Source organism: Neolamprologus brichardi, chromosome 3 (genome assembly GCF_056152115.1).
Source record: "Neolamprologus brichardi isolate AB-2024 chromosome 3, ASM5615211v1, whole genome shotgun sequence".
Lineage (NCBI taxonomy): Eukaryota > Metazoa > Chordata > Actinopteri > Cichliformes > Cichlidae > Neolamprologus > Neolamprologus brichardi.
Genome location: NC_142106.1, coordinates 31,767,924 through 31,791,750, shown reverse-complemented (window position 1 = coordinate 31,791,750; position 23,827 = coordinate 31,767,924). Strand labels below are relative to the sequence as shown.

The window sequence follows — 23,827 nt, the reverse complement described above, 5'->3', positions numbered from 1 at the left end:
GAGATTTAAGTCACGCTTTTAATTTTCTCTCACATCTTGGTTGAGCGTTTTGCTCCAGATGAAAGAAAAAGCTCTGATTAACGATCGGAGGAGAGTCTTTGTTCTTGAAATGTGCATCTACATATCACACACACACACACACACACACACACACACACACACACACACACACACACACACACACACACACACACACACACACACCTGTCAATCCTCTCTGAAACACAAAATTAATTCTTGAATAGCTCAGATTCCCCAACCTCCCTCTCTCTCTCTCTCTCACACTCACACACACACACACACACACACACACACACACACACACACACACACACACCTGTCAATCCTCTCTGAAACACAAAATTAATTCTTGAATAGCTCAGATTCCCCAACCTCCCTCTCTCTCTCTCTCACACACACACACACACACACGTTAAATGGTAATGGTGTTGGTCCCTGTAAACTGGGACACGTAGGAAGCCAAAGCCGGGTTGGTGGGCAGGACTTTGATCGGTAGATTCCAGCTGAAGGTGTCCACATCCACATGCTCCGCCCCAGCCCACACTGTGACCTCTGATTGGTTCTGCAGGACAGTGGGCGGTTCCATAGGCTCCCGGGCAGTAACGAATTCAAAGTGCAGGCGCCACCTCAGGGTCACTAAATAAACAAAAGAGCCGGAGTAAGTAATTTTCTTTTCATATACATTTTCATATACATTCTATGAAAAGTACCTAGGTTTATGTGTAGATGTTACCGATCGTGTCCTTTTTTACGCTTTTGCCGGCACATTCCTACATTTCATAGTGTGCAGCCACAAGGAAAAATAAGGAATGCTCGTCACCCACATGCTTGTAAAACTTTCCATATTAATAGGTGTGAATCATTTTTATTCAAATTTAGTCACTGCCTTAAAGCACTGTAAACCCACACTGGTTTTTGTGTCCTTCTCTTCTGTGGTTAGCCCATTGAGTTTACGTGTAATTGATATTGTCATTATCCAGGTTCAGACTACACAGCATCAGCCCGATTATGACTCAGCCCAGCTTACACAGGGTGTTGTTTTGGTTCAGAAACAAAATGTGCATCGTGCATAACAGCTGATCATTTTATCCTGCACTCCATCAAATAATGGATGAAAACTCACACTTCATCTGGGAAGCCTGGCCGGTACTTTAATAAAAACGTTAAAATACTGCCTTGGAACATCTGCTACAAATTATGAGTGAGAAGTAAGTAAGAAGCAATGGGTGAAGTTTAGCCCCTTTATCTTAAAAACATTTAATTTTACAAGTATTAGAATGTATTATAATCGTTGGCTGTCATACATAAATATGAATATTTTGAAAACTACATACGAAAATGATGGAGAACATCTATTTGATATGGCTAACACAAACTCACGCTTTCTGAAAGAGGTTAATATGGGTTTAGGATGTGGTGTCATACCAGGGGAATATCGTATTCAATTTAGATGAAACTTTCTTATTCAAACTTTAATATTTATGAAATCCTTTACTTATTTTGAACCATATTTTGTGCCTTGTATATGAGAAGCTACAAAATCTAAGTCCTCTACTTGCAAAACTGTGTTTCTACAGGCCTGTGCTGTAGAATCTGCTGTCACCAATAGGACATCCATTCTATCTGAACTTCATCCACACTACTGAGAGTCTATATGGAGCCATAGTACAGACACTCAGAAAAGTTTGAAGGACTTTTCAAGATTATGTCAGTTTTAGATGCCTTCTGAAAATGTATGCAAGGAAAACATTTAAAAACATCCTGACATTCATCGCTTGAACTTTTTTTCAGAAAACTAATGAACCTGGAATTGTGCTTAGCTCATATAGGCAATTGATGAACTATGCCTACCTTAGTTTCTATGACACTGATCTACAAGTAATTGTTGAGATATGATTGAGCCGTGAGTCAGACATAATTCAGCTTGAGTGACTTACCAATGTCTCTGCTGAAACCCGGCGTGACATTCAGGGGTATGGGAAGAGAGAAGTGGCTGAAGGCCGTGTGGAGGCAAGACTCCAGATGTCGCCCGTGTCCAGTCACACTGGGAGTTTGTCCTGGTCTACGCTGGTACTGCTGCTGGATCTCCTCCTCACTCTGAAGGCTCACTGAATACTGAAACACAAACACACACACACACACACAGCTTTAGAGAAAATTCAAAGGGTGACTGAATTGGAAAGTGCATCGTATGAAAATTGTAGAGCAAACACACCTGCAGGCAGGGAATGTCTCCCTCTGAGAAGTTAAACGTGCCGATGATGTCCTCCCCGAGTCTGTAAACAGTCTTAAAGATGCAGAACTTTGCTACTTTCCCACGCATGTTGGTGATATTAAACATATCTGGAAAAAACAAAGACACACACATCAGATGTGGAGACACAAAAAGAATCTGCTGCTTTTATTTTTGCCTTTCAGGTACAGAAGGAAGCCAGCATTTTATAGATGTACACACTTATGTGAATGTAACAACTAAAATAGTGAGAAAACAGTTTAATTTGTCAAAATATCCCCAAAGAAAAAAGGGGTTACGCTTACGTTAAAAACAATTTGCATGAAAGCACAAACTAGAGTTTAAACTCCAGCAAAGAGCAGAAGGGCAGAGAATCCGACTCACGGGGGTAGCGCCTCGAGGTGGTGACCATTAACATGTCCAGTGCTCTCTCCAAAGGCCGAGAGTCCCTGCGGCTCACTTCCTCTTCCTCCAGGAAAGGGTTGGAGGGGCAAACCTCTTCATCCTGGGGAAATGGAGGCTCTGGCATGCCTATGTGGGTACATGCAAAAAACACACACATCAGATAAAAGATTCTCATTTTTTAAAGTCAATTTTCTTGGCAACCTATTAAGTACTTTCTATAAAGCAAAGAGCTCTGGTAACTGTGACATAATCAGACTCTTTTTGCTGTTCAGAGAAAAATGAAAATCTACATGCCTGGTTAAGAGACCACAACAAAAGTTTATATCCACGGTATTTTTTTGCCAATACTTCTCTGGTTTTGCTGTCGTTCTAATATTATACTACAGCTGAAGCAAAGATCTTTCAACCACTGTTTCTCTGTGGCTACAACTGTAAAATGAAAGCCAGAGTCGGTCAAAAGTCCATTCACCTTGCAGAACCAACACTCTAAAGGGAACACGAAGTAGCTTGATGGGCGAGTTGACCCTTTGACAGCCAATGGTCAGTTTGTAGACGTACTTCACCGCCTGACCACGGAAACTGGGAGGCCCATCAATGGGAACAACCTCACTGTATGAGTCTGTGAAAGAATGACAATGTTTGCCAGACTGTCTGAGTCTCACACGCACAAATGAGATAATGCTATATATGGTTTTATCTAGAAACCTCATCATTATTGTGTTAAGTTTTTTATTCTTTAACAGCAGTGTAGATATTTCACTTCACATTATTGTTAACTTTTTTCCACAAATGTAAAGACATGTACATGTTTTACTCTCTCCAGGGTCCAGGCGCAGGTCACAGAATAATATCTTAGGAGGAGTGTCCAGCACACACTGCCCTCGTTCTCCTGGAGAACAAAGCAGGAGATGTTAAATGTATTACACACTAAGAAAGCTATGGAAAAAAGGCTACTAATATGTTGCTACTTTTCATTGTGTGTGAAGACTTGTTGGCAGACACAGCAGCAAATTTATCCAGTATTGGGGATTTTCTTTTTTAAATTCACCTTGTGAACCTTGCATGGCTGTAAGGCAGTTGGATGTATGACCCATACATCCACTAAAGTGGATGTATGGGTCATACATTATGCAAATGTGCTGTTTATAAGATTGGGGAAACCTGCAGTCAGCTGAGACTGAAGAAGTCACTTGGATGAGTGACGAAACGTTTCTCCCACTGAAAACGCTACGTCCAGATGAACAGAATATACTTTTGGATGTTATAGTGGTGTAGTTTAACTCTTCTGTCTGTAGTCCACTGACATATAGTTTATATAACGCAAGACGTCTGTTTGTCATTGCGTTTACACTAAATGTTTTGAAGTAGTTTAGAATATAAATATTATTTATCTTGAACCTATGCTAAAAGATAAGTTTATGCTATTTCTGCTAGTCTTAGATTTCATATTTTATTTCTTACCTCTGCTTGGGATGAGCACAGTCTCGCTCTCAGCCTGGACATCCTGTTTGTTGCCCTGAGCCGGCAAGGCTACTCTGTTCTCACTTGCATGAAACTGACAGTGGATCTGGGCGCTGGCCCATGCCAGCATCTCACTGGAACAAAAATCAGAATCAGACAACAAGGCTTACACAAGGGTACAATTATTTCAGTGTCCTCTGTGTTACAGTCTACCAACAACACCAGGTCACAAGATACCATATAAAGCCTAATAACTGTGTTAATAGAAGTGAAATAAAAAAAAACAACTTCCTGTTTTAGCTGCTCCGTTTACAGGTTACCACAGTGGATCACCCGCCGCCACCTCTCCCCATCTCCAGCATCCTCTGTTAACCCAACCCTCCTCCTTCACTACATCCATGAATCTCCTCTAAGGTCTTCCTCTTTTCCACCTGCCTGGGTGGATAGTTGATCCCAGGAATTTAAGCTCCTTCACTCACCTGTCTCCTTAAACGTTCACTTTTCCATCTGTCTTCCTCTCATTCACACACATGCATTTTGTCTTGCTTCTACTGACTTTCATTCCTCTTCCCTCGAGTGCATACCACCCCCTCAGTGCTCAGGGACTCTTGCCTGACCAACACCACTGCAAACAAGAAGGGGCACAGAGAAGATCCCTGTTGTAATCCTACCCCTACCTTGAATCCATCTGTCTCTCCTACTGCACACCTCACCACTGTTTTGCTGTCCTCATATATTCCACCACCATCACACGCTTTTTCTAGATCCTTCTAGAAGACGTGTAAATCCTTCTAACCTTCTCTATACTTCCCAAGGAAATAAAGAAATCATTTAGATTACAAAATATTCTAACAGCAGGATATCAGAAACGTGTTATTATTAAGAATCCTTTTCTGTAAATCTTGCCAAAACAAAACCTACCCTAATTAAAAGCCGGCATATTAACATACGACAGTCAAAACAAAGAATAACACTTGGCTGATATTCCCTTATTTTTAATCTCATTGAACAAGGAGCAAACTTGTAAAATCCTACCTGCTCGCCGAGGTGGAAAGATGAGACATCGGGTTGGTGAAAGTTACAAGACACTCCATGAGCTCCCCGGCCAGAAACACTGAGCCTCGGGCCATAGAGGCCACAACCTCGATCATCTAACATTACAAACCGACAACGCTAAGTTAGAAAATGAAAAACTTAAACGATAATATCGTGAGCACGTTGCAGTCCTATCTGATGTACTTTTTTGTCGTTACAGTTTGACCAACATACAGCCAGTATGAATTTCACTTGTTGGCCCTCTTTGCTAATGACTGTAGTTTTAAGGACAAGTTTATCACATACCTTCACTTCAAGCGATACTGCGGCAAAGCAAATACGCAATGTTACCCCCGAAGAAACCTAAATACACTTCTTGAATAAAAGTATACCAAATTTCTCAATTCATGCCAATCCGAGCATAGCTTACTTAGCTAGCATTCCAGCTGGCTACAGTAAACAAAAAAATACGTAGACATTCTGTTTCCGGTGCTGTTTTACCAATCACGAACAACGGGAAATGGAAATAAGATTAATAACAAATAAGAATATATATACATATGTTTTTCCTTTCATACGATATTTTAAGAAAATAATACGTTATTTAAAATTTGGATATATTAAAAAATATAGTAAGCGAGTGTGTGATGTTGCTATGGTAACATATACGGAAGGGGTAAACTCAGTGATTACAAAGAATCTTTGATTTGTAGAATTTATGTTGAAAGTTTTAAATTAAGACAGACAAAAATTTTGAATATTCTGTTGAATTTCATATTCATAATATACCATGCATACAGTGTCAAGTAGAACTTAAATGAATAGTTGAAGACCAGAATGACTCCACCTCCCCTTTTCCGTCTAAATGGTATGGTCTCTACCGGAGGCTTTTTTTTTTTTTTGCTTGCACTCTCGTTCCTCTACTATACCCAGAGTCAGCTTTGTCAGGCATCATTAACTGCTATTTATTACTCCGTGTAATCGTAACAGTTAACGCTTCCTCTGTTAGATCTAATAAAAAGTTAGTGCTCTGATTGAAGCTTGGGGCTATCGAGTTTATAAAAAGGGCCGCTATCAGAACGTGGCTTGAGAATATTGATGCCTGATAGACAACGAAAGGGGTAAAAGTTTCTCGATATCTATGACAGGCAAAAAGGTTTTGCATACTGGGCGCCGAGCTAGCAGAAGCTACGGGCACTTCACTGAGGTCCGCTCGAGTCTGGATATGGATAACGCTGTCCCTCTGGTATTTTCAAACTCATTTTTATGCGTCTCTTGCTCTTAGAAGCGGACTAACTTGTAAAGTCGCATTCTGTTGCACGGCTTTAAAGCAAAGAGGCGTTCCGTGGTCACCGTTTAAGGTGCGATTATATTGTGTGTTTTCTGCATTGCAGCTAACCGGCTGTTACTTGATGTTGGCCCCCTGAATGTGCACAGTGTAAATGTGATTGCCGCATTTTAACCATTGCTTTTTGTTCTGTTCTTAGGTGTTCCGGCTAAAAATTTCTGCTGGTATTTCGCCGTCAGCTATCCATCCACCCATCCGTCTGTGCTGACAGCTGCATATCCACATCCGGACTCAGTGCTGAGGAGTGGTTGGGGAGGGGGTCGACCAAAACAGAAATCAAAGGGTGCCGGGTTGCATCAAGACGCCCATGAGGATATGAAAACACTGGATGAATGCTACAACTAAAGAATGGCACAGGAACTTCCAACTTAAATTTGGATTCATTCACTGAGCAAGCCTTAAGAGCTTATCAGTGGAGAACAGGTTTAACCCACTGGAATGACACCGGCGCTTTTATTACTCCTGAAACCTGTGACTGACTACCACATTAGTGGTTTTGGTCCGTGGTGAGGGCACTGTAAGCTGGCTCTGGTTACAATAGTTGTTGGCAACTCCCTGCTTGTAAGTGTTTGAAGACCTGAAGTTTCATTGTCATTGTTCAAAAGTCTGCAAAATGACTTCAGAGTGGAGTGAGAAATCCACAGCAGACCTCATGAGCAGGTATGTCTCCAAGGAAATGGGATACAATGTGCCCAAGGAAGGTTGGCGTATCTGTCTGGCGCACGAGTTCAAGGAGAAGAGAAAGCCCTTTCAAGCAAAAGACGTCTCTCTGGCCAACATCTGGGGGCATATCGGCCTTGGAGTCAGGTTAGATCTTTTTCTCAGCACACCCTGCCTGCTTCATGTTACACCTCAATGCAGCCAGCCTGTTTACTATTCACTTTACAATATTCATGTTAACATGGTGGAGAGCCATGGGAGGCATCAGACTATAGTGTCACGTTTCTCAGATCACACCTGAGCGCAAGCCTGCAAGTGCAGTGTTGACCTGAAAATGTTACTGGTGCTTCTCTGAAAATTAAGCATCAAGACGGCCAGCTGCAGGAGTCCATTTTTTTTAGTTTCTTCTGCAGTGCTCCCAGCGCATCAGTTTAGTTTACTCTGGAGCAAAATCCCAAATGATGCTCACAAAAATCTTATTTACATAAGTTGAACTTTTTGTTGCAATACATACAAGTTAAGCAGTAATGCAAAATGTTCCGAGGGTTTCCTGTGTTAATAAATATAGTAGTTAAACGTCTTTTCCTATCGTCTGTCAACTCTGGTTCCAGGTCAGTGCCAAGTTCAAAGTGCATGTCATTTACTGCTCTTTGACTTTAAAACCTCTGCAGCAATAAAGGCAGCGAGCGAGGTTAAGCATTCACCATCCCACAAACATGATCTTAATGCTCTTAATGTTGCCTCCACCTAGAGACAAATATCCAGCCTGGCCTTCGACGCCTGCAGTGACTGTTTTTTCTGGAACCTGCTGATATCTGAGATGCAAAGTAGTACATTCTGCAGCTTTAGTGGACTGTAGAGCCAGCTGTGGTACTGTTTAAATCCTGACAATGTGCCTTGACGGAGGAGTATGTGTCTGTCAGAGTGACTCTGCGAGGCTCACCGGTCATTAGGACTGCTCCTTGACTTGGGAAAGAAAAGAAAAGCTAGCTAGTTTCCCTCCATCTTAATTGGCACACTGTGTGACACAGTGGACTGTTTTTCAGACTCGCTGTGGAAAAGATGCCCGTTTGAGCTCACACAGCATAGGTTGAGGTTCACAGACTGGTCTGCATTCATAGATCTGCACCGGAGTCTGACCATTGTTTGCTTTTGTACAGAATAACAAAATCCTGACAATGGCCTACCCTGCTGTAGCTTCAAATAACATGGTTTAACGAATCCTTTTCACCCTGACTGGAGCTGTATTGATAGACCATTGTTCTACCTCTGGTTTGAACTCTGCTCTGAAGTTATTGTTTGGAACTACACTGTCATGCACAGCAGTTCTGCTGTTGCACAGGATCTTCCTCACAGCAAGTAGAAAGCTCTCTGTGGCTGAAACCTTAACAATAATTCTGGTCTGTAGGTCTTTCCTATTTTAATGCTGCACACGTGTTGTTTGTAATCCAATTAAAATATATTCATATAGCTCACCTGACTGCAAACAATAACAGCAGATGGTTGCCCCTCCCTGAGCCTGGCTCTGCCCGAGGTTTGTTCCTGATAAAAAAAAAATGTTTTTTCTTTCCACTGTTGCCAAATCAGTTCATATGATTTTGGGTTTTTTTTTGTTTGTTATCGTAGTCTTTACCTTAAAGTATAACTCGCATGTTGAGGAAACTTGCTGTGATTTAGCTTTATATAAATAAAATGGATTTGAAATGGAATGGGCTCAGCGGGGCAGTCATTTGCTGCGACCATTTGGGCTGAGGGGAGGGAGACAGAAGAAAAGACACACACTGTGGAAAATGGTTTTAAATGAACAACTTCCTATATTAAAGACCACCTAAACTGACATCATAACGATGTAAAACATTAACCGTTATGACAAAGAACTGAGGTGGTCTTTTGTGCTAAAAAACTCATATTTGCAACCTGTGTGACATCCCATCATCGGGGTCTCTGCGGCTCACCACCTTGGCTAAAAAAAGGTATTCTTTGATGACTGCCACTGCAGATGCCTATATCTCAAACAACATAAAAGACTCAGCCAGGGTGCTGCTTTGCTGATTGCTGTCTTGCCCTCAGGGAGGATTCTGTGCTCAGGCATCCAAATAGAGAAGCCAATAAAATGTAACAAATTGCAGTGTGTACAGAGTTGATCGCAGAGTCACTGGTCTTGTTCAGCAACCTGTCAGCTTGCTGCAGATTTATCATGGTCATTTTCCCAAAGCTCTTCAAAGACCCTTCAAGAACACTCGAGGCTCAAAAGTCTTGACTTTTAAAATAAAAGCATAAAAACCCACTGTGCATTAAGAAAATGAGCTAAAAGCCAGAGACCGTAAATAAAGATGTCTTAGCTGTAAATGTATGTTAAATGTAACGAAGGCTCGTGCTAAACAAACAGCCTTGTGCTATAGATCTTAGATCAGAGTGCAAACAGATTAATGACTCAACTCTCAGGCTCTGAAAGCAGTTTGAATCTTTTTGTAACGTGGCCTAATTATTTGACAATGTATTCTTGCTTGAAAGGAAGTGCAGGGCCCACCCACACATTTACACATGCTAGAATCCAACTGTTAACGTGACCAAGATCAAAGCAGACCTGTCACGTCGACTACTTTTGCAGGCACTTCCGTTAAGCAGTTGCACAACTCCCTTTTTTCTCACAGCCTGCTGGTGTGTGCAAATTGTTTGATTCAGCTTTGGCTGAAAAGGTGCTTTTAACACAAAAACAAACGAGCAAGGAGAAAAGGCGTGCTCGTGTGACTGACCTGGTAATTTTCTAAATCTCTGATTGTTAAAGCATTCCCAATCAATGCTCTTCAACAAAACCAGATCAGAGTCTCAGTATTTCTAGATATTCCTGTTGCTTGTGTTCATCCAGGTATCTAAAGTTTTGGTACAAGAAGACGCAGGTGGAAAAGAAGGCTCCGTTCATTGATATGTTTGGTGCCCAACCCTTACGCCAAATCTACGGTGAGTGTTTTTACAGACTGATGCTCAATTTTTTTGCAACTTTTTTATGATAAATCTTAACATAAAACACAGTTCTGTTTACTTTAAATATAATCATGATCAATAGTGTGCAAACAAATTGGGATCATTGAGAACCTGTTGAAGTCTCACAGTAGGAAATACTTTGCAACCTCATGGAGAGCAACCAGTGTGTTTGTAGACTTTCCTGTCATGCTGCTTAGGATTATCCAGTTTTTGCAATGTTGACTCTGTTCTCTGATTCACAGGTGCTCCACTTGGCGGCATTGGAGGAGGTACCATCACAAGAGGTTGGAGGGGGGAGTTCTGCAGATGGCAACTTAATCCTGGGATGTACCACTACAAAACAGTCATACCCAATCAGGTGATTACAGTGGCTGACATGACAGAATGAATTCTGTAATGAACTGAAAAAACAAAAACAAATTGGATTACAATGCATTTTGTTTCTTTGGAAGTCAGAAAATAAAGTCCTCCTATCGCTGGCAGAGTCTCACTTTACAAATAAGTACCTGCTTATCAGCTGGTGTAGATATCATAAAAACATGAAAAGCTGTATTGCCCACTCATGATAAAAAAAAAAAAAAAAATCATGTGTGGGCACAAATGATCAAAAAAAAGTTGTATTTTTTTAGGTGTTCGATTCTATAGTTATTGGGCCTCTGTGGTGAGATGAGTGTTATTTCCAGTGTTTTCTGTTTGGCACGTTTTCGTTTCATACCAGAACCTTTTCTCATGCAGTAACTACATTGAGCTAGAATGTTTTGAGAGAGGGTGTGACTCCACGGTACTGGAACAACCCGCCCACGTATTTTTTATTGTCACAAGCACTATTGTTGTCTTCATCTCAGTGTGCAAATGGCAGCTGGGAGCACTTTTGCCTTGAGAAATATCACAATGTAGAATGACAAGGCAGACAAAGTAAGCACTTCCTTGCTTAGATGACATGAGAAAAATATTTGAGCTGTAACTTCAGTGGTCACTGGGAAACAGAAACTGCACTCGTAGAATCAGTCAAACCTGATTTTAAAAATGCTTAAAAGGTTTGGTGTATTTGCTCCAGGTTTTAAAAGCTTCTCATCAAGACTTTATGGCTTTACTAATAGCTCACATTTGGCCATATCTGGCTAATGCCTACAACACTGAACAAATTGAGGTTTCTTTGTAATGACTGTGCAAATGTTTTGTCTCCAAAGACCATAAAACGATTATCTGTCAACATGTCCCATTTCTCATTTTTCTGTGTTCACAGTTTACTGTGTGTTTGCGTCGTGAAGGAAAAACTGTTTACCAGCAGGTGTTATCTGTAGAGCGTCCACCTACATTACAAGGCTGGAACTGGGGCTACTGCGGGGAGTACGCCTTCTATCACGCCTTGTATCCTCGCGCCTGGACGGTTTACGACCTGCCAGGACAGAACGTCACCCTGACCTGCAGACAGATTTCCCCAGTCATCCCTCATGATTATCAGGTAACCTACAGTTGAACTCCCTCCTTTACTACTCAATTTGTAATTTTTACAAGGTAAAAAGCTGGTAAACTGCAGTTAAAGTGCTAAAAAAAGGTCCACTATTACCCAACAAATCAAGTACACCAGCGGTCCCCAACCCCCGGGCCACAGACCGGTACCAGTCTGTGAGTTGTTTGGTACTGGGGCGCGAGACTTGAGGCTCGGGTGGGAAATTTATGGTTTTCAGGGTTTTTACCATTAACTCTGTTTCCCTCAGTCTTTCCCGTGTTGTAGTTGTGTGTCTTATTTTGAAATAAATATTTACACGATACCATAGCGACCAGAGAGCATTAAGGCTCAGGGAAGAGGATGTTACTCTCAATGTTGTTAGCGTGTTTCAGGAAGACGCTGCTAATAAAGTTACACAATTACACAGTGAATTTGTGCTTATTATTATATTTACAAAATACAGTTTTTGTCTTGGTCGTATCATTTTATTTTGTTGTATTTATCCGCGACACCTTAAAGGCCCGTCCGTGAAAATATTGTCTGACATTAAACCGGTCCATGGCGCAAAAAAGCTTGGGGACTGCTGACCATACCACACCACGGTATTTATAAAAAAAAACAGGGATGATCACAGGTGCTGCACAGTGAAACCACACATAAAAAGACGGATGAACAGGATGTTCATTAGCAGATTATATGGTCTAATAAGGAATAATACTGATGTGTTTCCCAAGAACTTCTTAGTAGTAGATTTTCTGTAGTTTCTGTACTTTGTCTTATTCGTTTTTAGCTCCTGTTATTAGAAATGTTTACCCTATCATTCATTTTAGAGGACATGTGTTTACATGTTAGTTTTATAAAGGTTAACTCATCATCTACATCTACATCCTCTCAGGACTCAAGTCTCCCAGTTGCTGTATTGGTGTGGGACATAGAGAACAAGAACGAGTACGATCTTGAGGTCTCGATTATGTTTACCATGGTCAACGGATCAGGACAAAAGAACGACAAGTGTGGCGGACACTGGAATGAACCATTTCACCTGGAGAAGGAGGGGGAGGCGGTGTCTGGGATCCTACTTCATCACTGTACTGCAGTGAACCCTTACACTCTGTGCATCGCAGCCCGAGAGCAGGTATGATTTTTAGCAGCTGTAAGAAGGTTTGTGTTTTAACTAGGCGTACAAGTATTTCCCTGGGAATGAACTCTGGACTTTTAACAATAGTCTCTGTTGTTTGGAAATGGATTTGTAAATGTAATCTGTTGGTATTAATGACTATTAATCTTTAGATTTGCCAACAAGAGTGTGTTTGTGTGCACGTTACCAGTCTGACAGGGAGATCAGCCACCAGACAGCGTTCAGTCCAAAGGGACCCTGCTTCAGTCTGTGGAATGACCTCATCGATGATGGACGGCTGGACTCTCCTACAGGTCAACACTTAGAAAAATATACTGTGCAGAGAGGAGACAGATGTCTAAAAAGTAGAATGAAACAAGATTAATGCTAAATAAATCCCCGCTGTGGCATTACAATTAGTAGAAGAGAACACAAAATGTTTTCTAGATTTTAGTGTAACCATATTTAAAGTAGCTTAAAAAGATGTGGAATGAAAGAAAACAAGAAGTAGTGTGTGAATCAAATTTTATTTCATTAAAGTTATTTATTAAATTGTGAGTCATCGTTGCAGGCATACTTGCCAACCTTGAGACCTCAGAATTAGGGAGACATTCTCGACCGTCTCACATTTCTGTTTAATCAGTTTTCTGTTTGACGTTTATTCAGCTGTGTGAAAACCCCCGGAGGAACACTCCCGAGGGATTAATAAAGATTTAATCTAATCTAATAACTTTAATCTCAGCCAAACCGATTTACTCAGGAACAAATAAGAGTAATATTAAAACTAAGTAGCTGTCGCCATTGTTGGAAACTGGAATTGGCTGGGCCACGCTATGAATTCTGGGATATGGTTTTTCATTTTTGTTGTCTGGGTGGAAAATCAGGAGAAATTTGGGAGAACGGTGGCTCCGGGAGATTTTCGGGAGGGGTACTGAAATTCGTGATTCTCCCGTAAAAATCGGGAGGGTTGGCATGTATGGTTGCAGGACAAATGGTCTTCTAAAGCCACATCCCAGTCCTCCAAGTACAACCCTGGATTAGTTGCATATCTTTTCTCACACTCGCTGTCATTTCTTTACTTTTCTCTCTTTAAAAAAGCACAAAATGCCACAAAAATATTTGAAAATGACACTTACTGTAAGACACTGAAAACAAATTATATTATTTTATTTTCATTCTCTCTAAAGTCATCTCTGAAATATTAGAGTTTACAACAAGTCAGTAACCTCTTGTCTGTCTTCCCTCTGCAGGATCCAGTCCACCAACAGTCAAAGGAGAAAAGGTAGCTGCGGCAGTAGCTGTGGGCTGCTCGGTGCCGGCTCAGGGCCATAACTCACTGGAGTTCTGCTTGGCCTGGGACATGCCCAAAATTACCTTTGGGTCTCGGGAGAAGGAGCACATGAGGTAGCTCAAACACAAAAAGGAAATACACAGACAGTATGTTGCTTTTATAAAAGACAAAAATGTCACCAAAATGTGCTGGAAGGCTTAATACTGCATTTTTCAACTATGGGCTACTTTGTAAAGAAGCACTTTATCTTTTTAGCGTGTTTCCTGTGTTGTGAGTCTTTGCTGTTGCTAAATGTAAAACAGCTTGTTTGAATTTTGCTTATTTATTATAACTACAGCAAAAAAGCATCTCTGAAGGTGATGGGCAACAAAATATACATTCATATATATTAGAGCAGGGCGATATGACCAAAAATATTTATCACGATATACATTTGAAAATCTGCGATACCGATATAACTGACGATATAATTGACACTAGACAAGATACTTTACAACTCCACAACTTTTATTCATGCAAAAAAAAAAATAATTAAAAAATCAATGTATTTTCACTTAAACAAGCAGCTGTTTTTTATGTGCATTAAAGTTATATAAAAATGTAACAGTGCAAATTCCTTGCTGACAGTTTAGCCAAAAGGCATTTCCAGTGGGAATTGGCCAACATGTCTTCAGCATAACCATGTATAATATCCACAAAACTTAAAAAGAGGTTATAGACACACAATACCATAATATTATGTCGAAGCACAGTACGTATCACTCCGCGAGGCTCTTTCCTACGATAGCCGTAATGCTCCGACAATCCATCAAGCGGTGCGGGTTTGTAGCTTAGGAAAGTCGTACTGAAACATTTGACAGATTTTCGAGCGCCGTGTACCACATAAAATCGTTTCAAGGTCAGTAAACACAACCAGAATTCACACATAAGGCACACGGGATTATAAGGGGCACTGTCGATTTTCAGAAAAATCAAAGGATTGATTTTAAGTGTGCCATGTTTTCCAAAAAACACGGTAATAACGACGGCCTGCTAGCATGCGCTACCAAAAATAGTGCTTTGTTGTGTATTTGACGGACGAAAGCTAAACCAGTTCCACACCACTGAAGTTGCAGCATTTTTACAAACCAGTTCTGGTTCATCTGTTTCATTTAACGATCTGCTTTCGCTCTCCTCATTCTGCGTCACCGCCATGTGCGTATGTAAACAAAGGCACTGCGCATGGGCGTTTTACCCATATTCTATCGCGATATTTCATTTTCTTATCGTTGCTTATATATGATTGTCTTGATGAGTGTGTAGGATTTTTAAACTTGGGTTGTTGTTTTTTTTTTATTGTTTGCAGGAGATACACTCGTTACTTTGGGACCAAAGGAGATGCATCCCCCTCACTCAGCCATTATGCCCTAACACACTACAAGCAGTGGGAAAAAAGCATTGAGGAGTGGCAGAGACCCATACTGCAGGACAGGTGCTTTATTGCCCGTTATTGCACTGTGGACAGATGCAGTTTAATGGCAGAGTTTGCTTCTTGTAGTATATTTAGAAAGCCACTTGTGGTGTTTTAATTTGCTTCATTGAATTTATTGAGTACAATTTATAGAGCCACTTTACTATATTAAACAGAGCTTTTTACAGAGCATTTTATTGCATTGTATGTTGCATTGTAAATGTTTATAGAGTTCTTCCTTATTGGGCTCTTTGTTTTGTCATACTGTATTTTATTTTGTTGAGCTCTATATTTAACTAGCTTTATCTATAATTAGTTCTTATAGCACTGAAAGCTTTGCAGGTCACAAACATCTACAGCTAATATTAAATAAATGTGGTATATTAGTTCATAACCTCAGTAGCTAAGCACTTTTTTACTTTCTATTTCTCTCATGCGCTGCAGTTCTCTACCTTCCTGGTATAAGTCAGCACTGTTTAACGAGTTATACTTTGTGGCGGATGGTGGGACCGTGTGGACGGAGATAATGGAGGATGTTGACATCAGTGGCGGCATACGTAGCGAGGACGGAGGTCTGCCAGCTCAACCCACTGTCATCAAGGAGTATGGACGTTTTGCTTACCTAGAAGGTAGGCAAGAAAAGGGGTGTAGGGAAGTTATGAAAAATTAAACTCATATCCTTCAACTGTGACATGTAGATGGTAACAATTAATTAAGTGCATACTAACATAAAAGTGTTACAGTTTAGCATTTGTTATTTTGTTAAACAAAACATTTCCAGTTTTATGTTGCTCTCACAGATCTGGGCTATTTTGTGATGTATATAAGCTTGTGCTTTGACCACACATTACCTGTTTTCCAGGTCAGGAGTACAGAATGTACAACACATATGATGTGCACTTCTACGCCTCTTTTGCACTTATCATGCTGTGGCCCAAACTTGCCTTGAGTTTGCAGTACGACATTGGTGAGTGTAGTGTGCATTTTTATCTGTGGTCTTAAGCTTGTGTGTTTCATAAAGAGCCATCCTAAGACCTAGTTTTACAGCATTACCCTCTTCTCAGCTGGCAGTGTGGTTCAGCAAGACCTCACGGAGAGACTCCACCTAATGAGCGGACAGTATTCTCCCGTCAAAACCAAAAATGTGGTGCCTCATGACATCGGAGACCCAGGTATGACAAAGGCAAAACCTTACTTACATTTTATTTCCAACAAAGGCCTGTTGGAAGCAGCATGTCTATGAAATGGAATGTAGAGAGCTGTGCAACACACTTTATTTTTTAAATATGACACCCGACGATGTCACAATCATGTCGTAACCGGATGATGTTGTTGTATTGTATTAAAATCATCTTAAATACCAGAGTTTTAGTATACCCCTTCCTTGTCCTTTGTGGGGAGTTGCGGTCTTTGAGTGCTCTTGTCAAAAAAAATAAATAAAAGATTGATGGCTGGAGTACCTTTTAGACAGTTAGTTTTCAGTTCAGCCCTTAGCAGAATTAAAATCATCTTCCTGACACTTTCTTTTATCGTTTCTTGAAACTTTTTTTCTTTAGATGACGAGCCCTGGGTGAGGGTGAATGCCTACCTCATTCATGACACCGCACACTGGAAGGACCTGAACCTGAAGTTTGTCCTGCAAGTATACAGGGACTTTCATCTTACCCAGGACAGGCAATACCTCCAGGACATGTGGCCCATCTGCCAGGTATAACTGATGACACATTCTTAATTACACCGACTGCGAAGGATAAATCCTTTTAGACATCACATACAAAGGTGGATGTATATTAAATTTTTTTGTTAATCTATTAGGCAGTGATGGAGTCCGAGTTGAAATTTGACCTGGATGGAGATGGCCTAATAGAGAACTCTGGATATGCTGACCAGACCTATGATGGCTGGATAGTGACTGGACCAAGGTGAGAGTTGGACAATTAAAGTCATGTCAATTCAGTTTTATTTTTATTACATAATGCCAAATCACAAAAACAGGCACCTCAAAATGTTGAATATTTTAAGGTAAAGACCATGCAGTAATAGAGAGAAACCACCAATGAGCAGATGACCCACTTTGAGCAACCACTTGGTGACAAATGAAAAGGGGGGGCAAAAAAATCTTTTAACAGGAAGAAATCTCCATTAGAACCAGGCTCAGGGAGGGCAGCCATCTGCTGTAAGCAGTTAGCAATGAGAGGAGGGAGACGAGACAAAAGACACACTGTGGAAGACAGTCAGAGATTAATAATAACTAATGATTAAATGCTGAGGGATGTATAAACAGACAGAATGTCTTTATACACAGGTAAGAACACAGCAGCCCAGGCCTATTGCTGCATAATAACATTATTGCACATGTGTATCACATCAATGATGTGTCTTTGTACTTGAAAACTGGGGGTCAGGGATGACCTGCGATGCAGAAGCTTCTCACAGATCTGAACTGTGACTTCATTTGAGCTGGAGAATAAGGTTGTTTTTATTTTTCACTTGCTAATTTTGTGCTTCAAGATGACACTGAAAGAAAGTAGGCAAAGTACTAAACACACATCAGATGTACTAGTCCATTTTTTTTAATCTTGAAAGTTGTTGATTTTTGTTTTGTTTTGCAAGATGAGTTCAGGAGTAGTAATTTTGAAATTTATACAGGCACCACCAGCAACCTGAACTGTTGATACAAGGCAGGATGGAGCTATCCTTCCATGCTGTTTTTTTTTTGTGTTTGTTTGTTTGTTTCAACATTTTTATTTTAAACTTTAGATGTAAACAAAACAAGAAAATCAACATTTATCAAACTTGTATTTCATTCTGCACCTCAAGTTTCAGAAAGCCAGCTGGTGAAAGGAGACCAAATAGAGTTATACTGATAAAGTTTGTCTAACAGACCATGAGTCACTTTTTCGTAGGATGTTTAACCAACGTCATTAACCATTCTTCAAAGGAAGGGGGCACTTTTCCTACCGGTGTCTTAGCAAGACCCGTTTAGCCTTGGTAAGAGGCAGGATGATGCTTTTTTTTATATGGGGGGAGAAGTCGCAGTCAGAATGTTCTATGGTTATACTAACCATGGAAAGTTTTGGTGAGACGCGAAATGTTCTTTTCAGAACACTGAAAATGACCTCCAGGATATTTTTCCACCAGTCCCAAAGTGCTGGATAGCTCCATAGAATATGTAGAATCAAGGCACTCTGGCCATCACATCTCTAGCAATTGTCCATAGGAATCAAGGTTCATTTGTGCAACTGTTGCAGTGTTCAATACCACCTGTGGATTATCTTTAACTGGATGAATCTGCTGCCTATCTCCTTATGCATGGTAATAATATTATGAAGACATGACTCCCATTCAGCTGGAGAAATGTCCACTGCCAGATCTTGGGCCCAGTAACCTTTAACTTTGGAAAGAGGGTCAGCTATCTGATCTTGCAGTAAATGGTAGATCTTAGGGGTAATGCCTTTACCAAAGGGTGATCTCGAAAGCAGTGCTTCCACAGGGCTGCCCGCAGGGCAACTCCTGGGACTTCCCAGCTATTTCAATAAAGAACTGCGCATTTGGACATATCTCCAGAATCAATTGTGCTCCAAATGATATAGCTCAACAATCTGATTGAAGCCCAGGAAATGGTTTGTTCTGCAATAAAATAAAAGTGATACATAGAGGATGCCTGCCTTCCATGCTTTTTACACCAAATTCAGAGCCTGCCATCTGAATGTTGCAACAGAAATTGAGACTCCTCAGACCAGGTTTCTCTTGTATACCATCAGTAATTTAAGCATATTCGTAATAATTTGCCTTTTAATCAAATATAGTGAGAATAAAATTTAGAGACACATATTTTGGCTTTACATGCAAAGGTTTTGGGTAAATCTAAGTACTGAATCAGACTTGATAACCAGATTTTTCTTTCATGTGGTCCAAAGTAGTTTGCATCTAACAAAGAAGTAATATTAGTAAAAAATATTGACTCTAGTATAATTGTTTTTAATTTGTATTTTTAGTGCCTACTGTGGTGGTATGTGGGTGGCATCGCTCTGTGTGATGTGTAAAATGGCCAGATTGTTGGACAGCGAGGAGTTGTACCGTCACTACAAAGACCTGTTGGACAGAGGCAGTGCTGCTTTTGAGAAACTACTGTGGAACGGTGAGTCCAAACAATGTAGTCCTGACTTAAAACGTAATTCTTATGTTTTGGTCAGTGATGATGATAAAATGCACAAACAAATGCTTATTCTTAGGCTGGTGATAAAAAGTAATGTGTGGCTGGTATTCAAAGATGTCACATCTGTCTTTAGCTATTTTTAAATAATGTTTGACAGTGGACTGCTTGAAGACCTAAAGTGACTTCCCTTTTTGTTTCTCATCCCATCAAACACAGGCAAATACTACAACTATGACAGCAGTGGGAGAGATCTTTCTAACAGTGTCATGTCAGACCAGTGTGCTGGCCACTGGTTCCTGAGAGCATCTGGGCTGGGAGACGGAGAATTTCAGGCAAGTCTTTTATTGAGCTAGCATTAGTGTTCAGTTCAAGAGCGGTGCTTGTAAAAATGTGTTTATTATTTTATTGTTGTTTTGTGCTCTAGACTTTTGCAAGCTTAATGTGGGAGGAGCTAAATTGAAACATGTACACCAGAGTGGAGGAAATCTTTCCTAATCCTTCTGGAAAAATCACACCTCGCTGGAAACTGTTGTTAAAGTAAAGCTCATTCAGAGTTTAAAAATGTTCAAACTTCATTTCCAAGCCACTTTATACTGAAGAAACCCCCAACAATCAAACGAATCTCTGTGGTAACAGTGGGGAGGAAAAACTCCCATTTAACAGGACGAAACCTCCAACAGAACCAGGCTCAGGATGAAATATTTCATCACTCATCCTAGTGATTTCTCCCACTAAAAACGCTACATTTAGATGAATAGAATCAACTTTCAGTTTTCAATTCAAGATTTTTTTTTAATCTGAATATTTTAAATTCCATTCTGAATTTAACAGAATGCCATGAAGAGAAGCTATTATGGGAGGGATGTCTTTTTATGTCCGGAAGATTGAAGGGAACGCTTGGTTTTTGACATTAAATGACTAGACCTAAGTTTGACACATTTTGTAGCTGAAAAGCCACGACAGCTCTGACTTTACATTATTGATTTAAACTATCAAAAGATGTTTTTTTTTAATGGTTTCTTTTTTTAATTGTAATGCCTGCACTGTACTAACTCCCTAAAAAAGAATTAAAAATAAGTACAATTGCAAATAAATAAAACATAATATCATGTCTTTTCCGTCTGCGGGACTCCAGAATACATGTGTGTTACTCGAGGAATGTTTCTGAAGGAAGTTATATGGGTTAATCATTGCTTCTTCTCTTCTTTTAGGCCTTTCCAAAAGAAAAGATCCAAAGTGCACTAAAATCTGTGTTTGACTTGAATGTAATGAGCTTTGCTGGGGGCCAGATGGGGGCAGTCAATGGCATGCGCCCTGAAGGAGTCCCTGATCGCTCCAGTGTCCAGTCTGATGAAGTGTGGATTGGAGTTGTATACGGGCTGGCAGCCACAATGATCCATGAGGTATGATCGATCTATCAATCGTCATCTTTTCTCTTTTTCTTATATCATTTTTTAAAGGCAGCATTTTCAAAATGTCACTCTGGGTCATGGATACACTGGACAGTTGTTCAGTCAGCAGGGATCATATGTACCTACACGTTTGATTTGTTGGATTTTTATGCTGGATGCCCTTTCTGATGCAACCCCCAAAGGGATTTGTCTCCTCCTGGGATCAAACCAAGGATCTTTTGCTTGTTAGGTGAATGTGTATACCAGCTCAAAATAACTAATAAAATAAAAATAATCATATAGTGAAGATCACAAAATACATAAATTCTTTTTTTTGTTTCTTTTTGTTTCTTTTTCTTTTTTTTCCCAACAAAACACGTGAAGTGCTTTTTTCTTGCTTTTATAAGAAGCTAAGGAGTTACTGGAATTGATAAACGGGTTTCTGTTAAAGCAGAAACCTGTTTATGTTATGGAATACTTTTTGATTCATGTGATTGCTTCCTGATTTCTAATGCAGTCTTTTTACTTAAATCTCAGCAAAGAGGCAATTAAGCGTCTTCTATGAAAATGTCTCAGATACACAGGCCTAAAGACTGGTCGGCAACCCCCTGACAACCGCTAGTCACTAGAGCGATCGCTGGAGGGACCGTGGAAGTGTTGTTGTTGTTTTTTTTGTTGTTGTTTTTTGTAGCCATTTTAAAAAAAAAAATGTGGTTTTGATTTTTGTGGCATGGAGTCTGACAACATCACATTTTTCTACCTGCTCGGATTGCTTGGAATCCCGTCTGAGCAGTTACTATTTTAGTACCTGGTACCAGGTACTATCACCTAATGGAAAACCCTTAAAACTGTGGCAAACCGTGCCAAGTCGATCCAAGTAAGTACTAATGAAAAAGGGGCTTTAGTTTCACAACTGCTCCATGTGTGTTTTCAGATATGTTGGTGCCTTTCTCAGGCAACCGTGAAAATCTGCTAGAGGCCAGAGCAATCCTTAGGTTTTTGGTGCAGAGACCTTTTTGTGACTATACCCAGCAACCAATAGCCATCCACTCAGGAGATGGTGACGTACATAGTGACAAGAGGTTGCCCATCAGTTTCTAGCCATGTGTGACTGGGGTACAAGCTGCACAATTAACATTTACTACCCTTGGACCTCGACTTGATAATACTTGACAGTGTGGGTGTTTCTAAAGTTGTGGAGATATTGTGATCCTGAATTAAACACTACCTCAAGCCTGCAACTATCTGCCTTTTCCTCAGGGAATGCAGGAGGAAGGTATGCGTACAGCGGAGGGCTGCTACCGGACGGTGTGGGAGAAGCTGGGCATGGCCTTTCAGACCCCAGAAGCCTACTGTGAGAAGAATATCTATCGTTCTCTAGCCTACATGAGACCTCTGAGCATTTGGGCCATGCAGCTCGCCCTAAACACTTCACAGAAGGATCAGACCACAACAGCTTAGACTGGAGTCACATACTGAACTAAGACCCGAGTCATTACAGGAGGGAACAGGAGTTCCTAGAAACTCCGCTGTAGCCACCACTTTGATCTGGACTGACACTTTGAGGTGCTGTTTAACTGTTTACAGACCCGGAATTAAATTTTCCCAAGTTTGTTTCGCTGTAAATGTTTGAAGCTATGGTACAGGATTGTACATTTTCCTCTACAAAGACAGTAGGTGTGAAATAGTGATCATATTTTTAGGCAAGCACGTTTGATTTTCTTTCTGTGTATGAAGTGTTAGCCAGGTAATAGCAATAAATAAATAAATAAATCATAGCCTGTGTCTATTAAACAAATGTGTTACAGAACATCAAAATACTGTTTGCATACACATAAACAAGCAAACACTACACTTCGCTGTTCACAGTCATGGCTATAATACCTGCAACATGTTTAATATATGATTTTCTTCATCCCCTCTTTAAATTCGATTGCTGTACTAAGTGGTGTAATTTTTGATGAGTGGTTTTGGAAATTAAGCCTGTAGTGAAAAAAATAATATATATATATATCTTTTTTTAAATAGAATTTGGTGCATTCTTGTATGTTGACCAACTATATCTACAGTATATAAGTGTGGCAGCAAAATTTTCCATTTTGTAAAAATAGAATATTCATGACAATCATGCTGAATAAATGACTAAATAACATACAAGGAGATATTTGTTTTCCTTTTAATGAAGTATAGTTGGGTATATCTTTAAAATAGATTTTTTTTTAATTTTATTTACATGTTTACTGAAACATCTTTCAATTAAAGCCTCTCACCTTTCGCTTCAAAGTATGCACATTCAAATTGGATGAAGGGTTTAGGTTGTTCAGCTCCTTAACATTTGGGTGTTGTGGTGCAATTGGTTAGCGCGTTCGCCTGTTAACCAAAAGGTTGGTGGTTCAAGCCCACCCAGGGATGATGTCATTGCCAGGTAATGCAGAATGCTGCACAAACTTGCAGTGCAACTGTTATCACAGTTATGTTGCTTACAGCATTTTTAACCAACCATGTTATGACCATGTCATAACCAAATATGTTATAACCAGGACGGTCGTTTGATGAACACAACCGTTTTATCAAGTGCAATATGCTTCTTTGGGGTGGTGTTGTCAGTCCTCAACTGCATACTGACTGACATCCAAGGTCCATATAACTATTACTGCCAGGTAATGCAGAACGCTGAACAAACGTGCAGTGCAACTGCTCCCTCAGAATGCGATGGTTTCACAATAGTCTCAATTCTAGATTTGGTCATTTGACAAACCCAGTCAACCGTTTTATCAAGGGTAATACGCTTCTTTGCGGTGCTGGTTGGTCGTCCGCA

At 40.3% G+C, this 23,827-nt stretch overlaps 2 protein-coding genes across 4 annotated transcripts; one reads left to right on the top strand and one right to left on the bottom strand.

The window, feature by feature from the left end:
* Positions 1-4: 4 nt before the first annotated feature.
* rgp1 (GP1 homolog, RAB6A GEF complex partner 1) lies at positions 5-5,792 on the bottom strand. Its single transcript, XM_006805529.3, has 9 exons — positions 5,462-5,792; positions 5,156-5,271; positions 4,121-4,254; positions 3,465-3,548; positions 3,129-3,278; positions 2,639-2,785; positions 2,237-2,364; positions 1,959-2,136; positions 5-657 (listed from the first exon to the last, which is right to left on the bottom strand). Exons 2-9 carry the CDS (start codon positions 5,269-5,271, stop codon positions 434-436), a joined length of 1,161 nt encoding a protein of 386 aa, XP_006805592.2. The 5' UTR covers positions 5,462-5,792; the 3' UTR covers positions 5-433.
* On the top strand, positions 5,792-23,155 carry gba2 (glucosidase, beta (bile acid) 2). Of its 3 annotated transcripts, none has more exons than XM_035914237.2 (18): positions 5,792-6,023; positions 6,643-7,310; positions 10,033-10,124; positions 10,391-10,506; positions 11,395-11,613; positions 12,497-12,736; positions 12,930-13,032; positions 13,969-14,122; positions 15,355-15,480; positions 15,904-16,088; positions 16,322-16,426; positions 16,524-16,631; positions 17,016-17,167; positions 17,275-17,381; positions 19,458-19,600; positions 19,835-19,950; positions 20,830-21,021; positions 22,270-23,155. In XM_035914237.2, exons 2-18 carry the CDS (start codon positions 7,117-7,119, stop codon positions 22,468-22,470), a joined length of 2,553 nt encoding a protein of 850 aa, XP_035770130.2. In that variant the 5' UTR covers positions 5,792-6,023; positions 6,643-7,116; the 3' UTR covers positions 22,471-23,155. The 3 variants fall into 3 exon arrangements, with proteins under 3 accessions (XP_035770130.2, XP_006805574.2, XP_035770129.2); XM_006805511.2 differs by lacking the exon at positions 5,792-6,023 and adding an exon at positions 6,073-6,401; XM_035914236.2 differs by lacking the exon at positions 5,792-6,023 and adding an exon at positions 6,073-6,516.
* Positions 23,156-23,827: the final 672 nt, after the last annotated feature.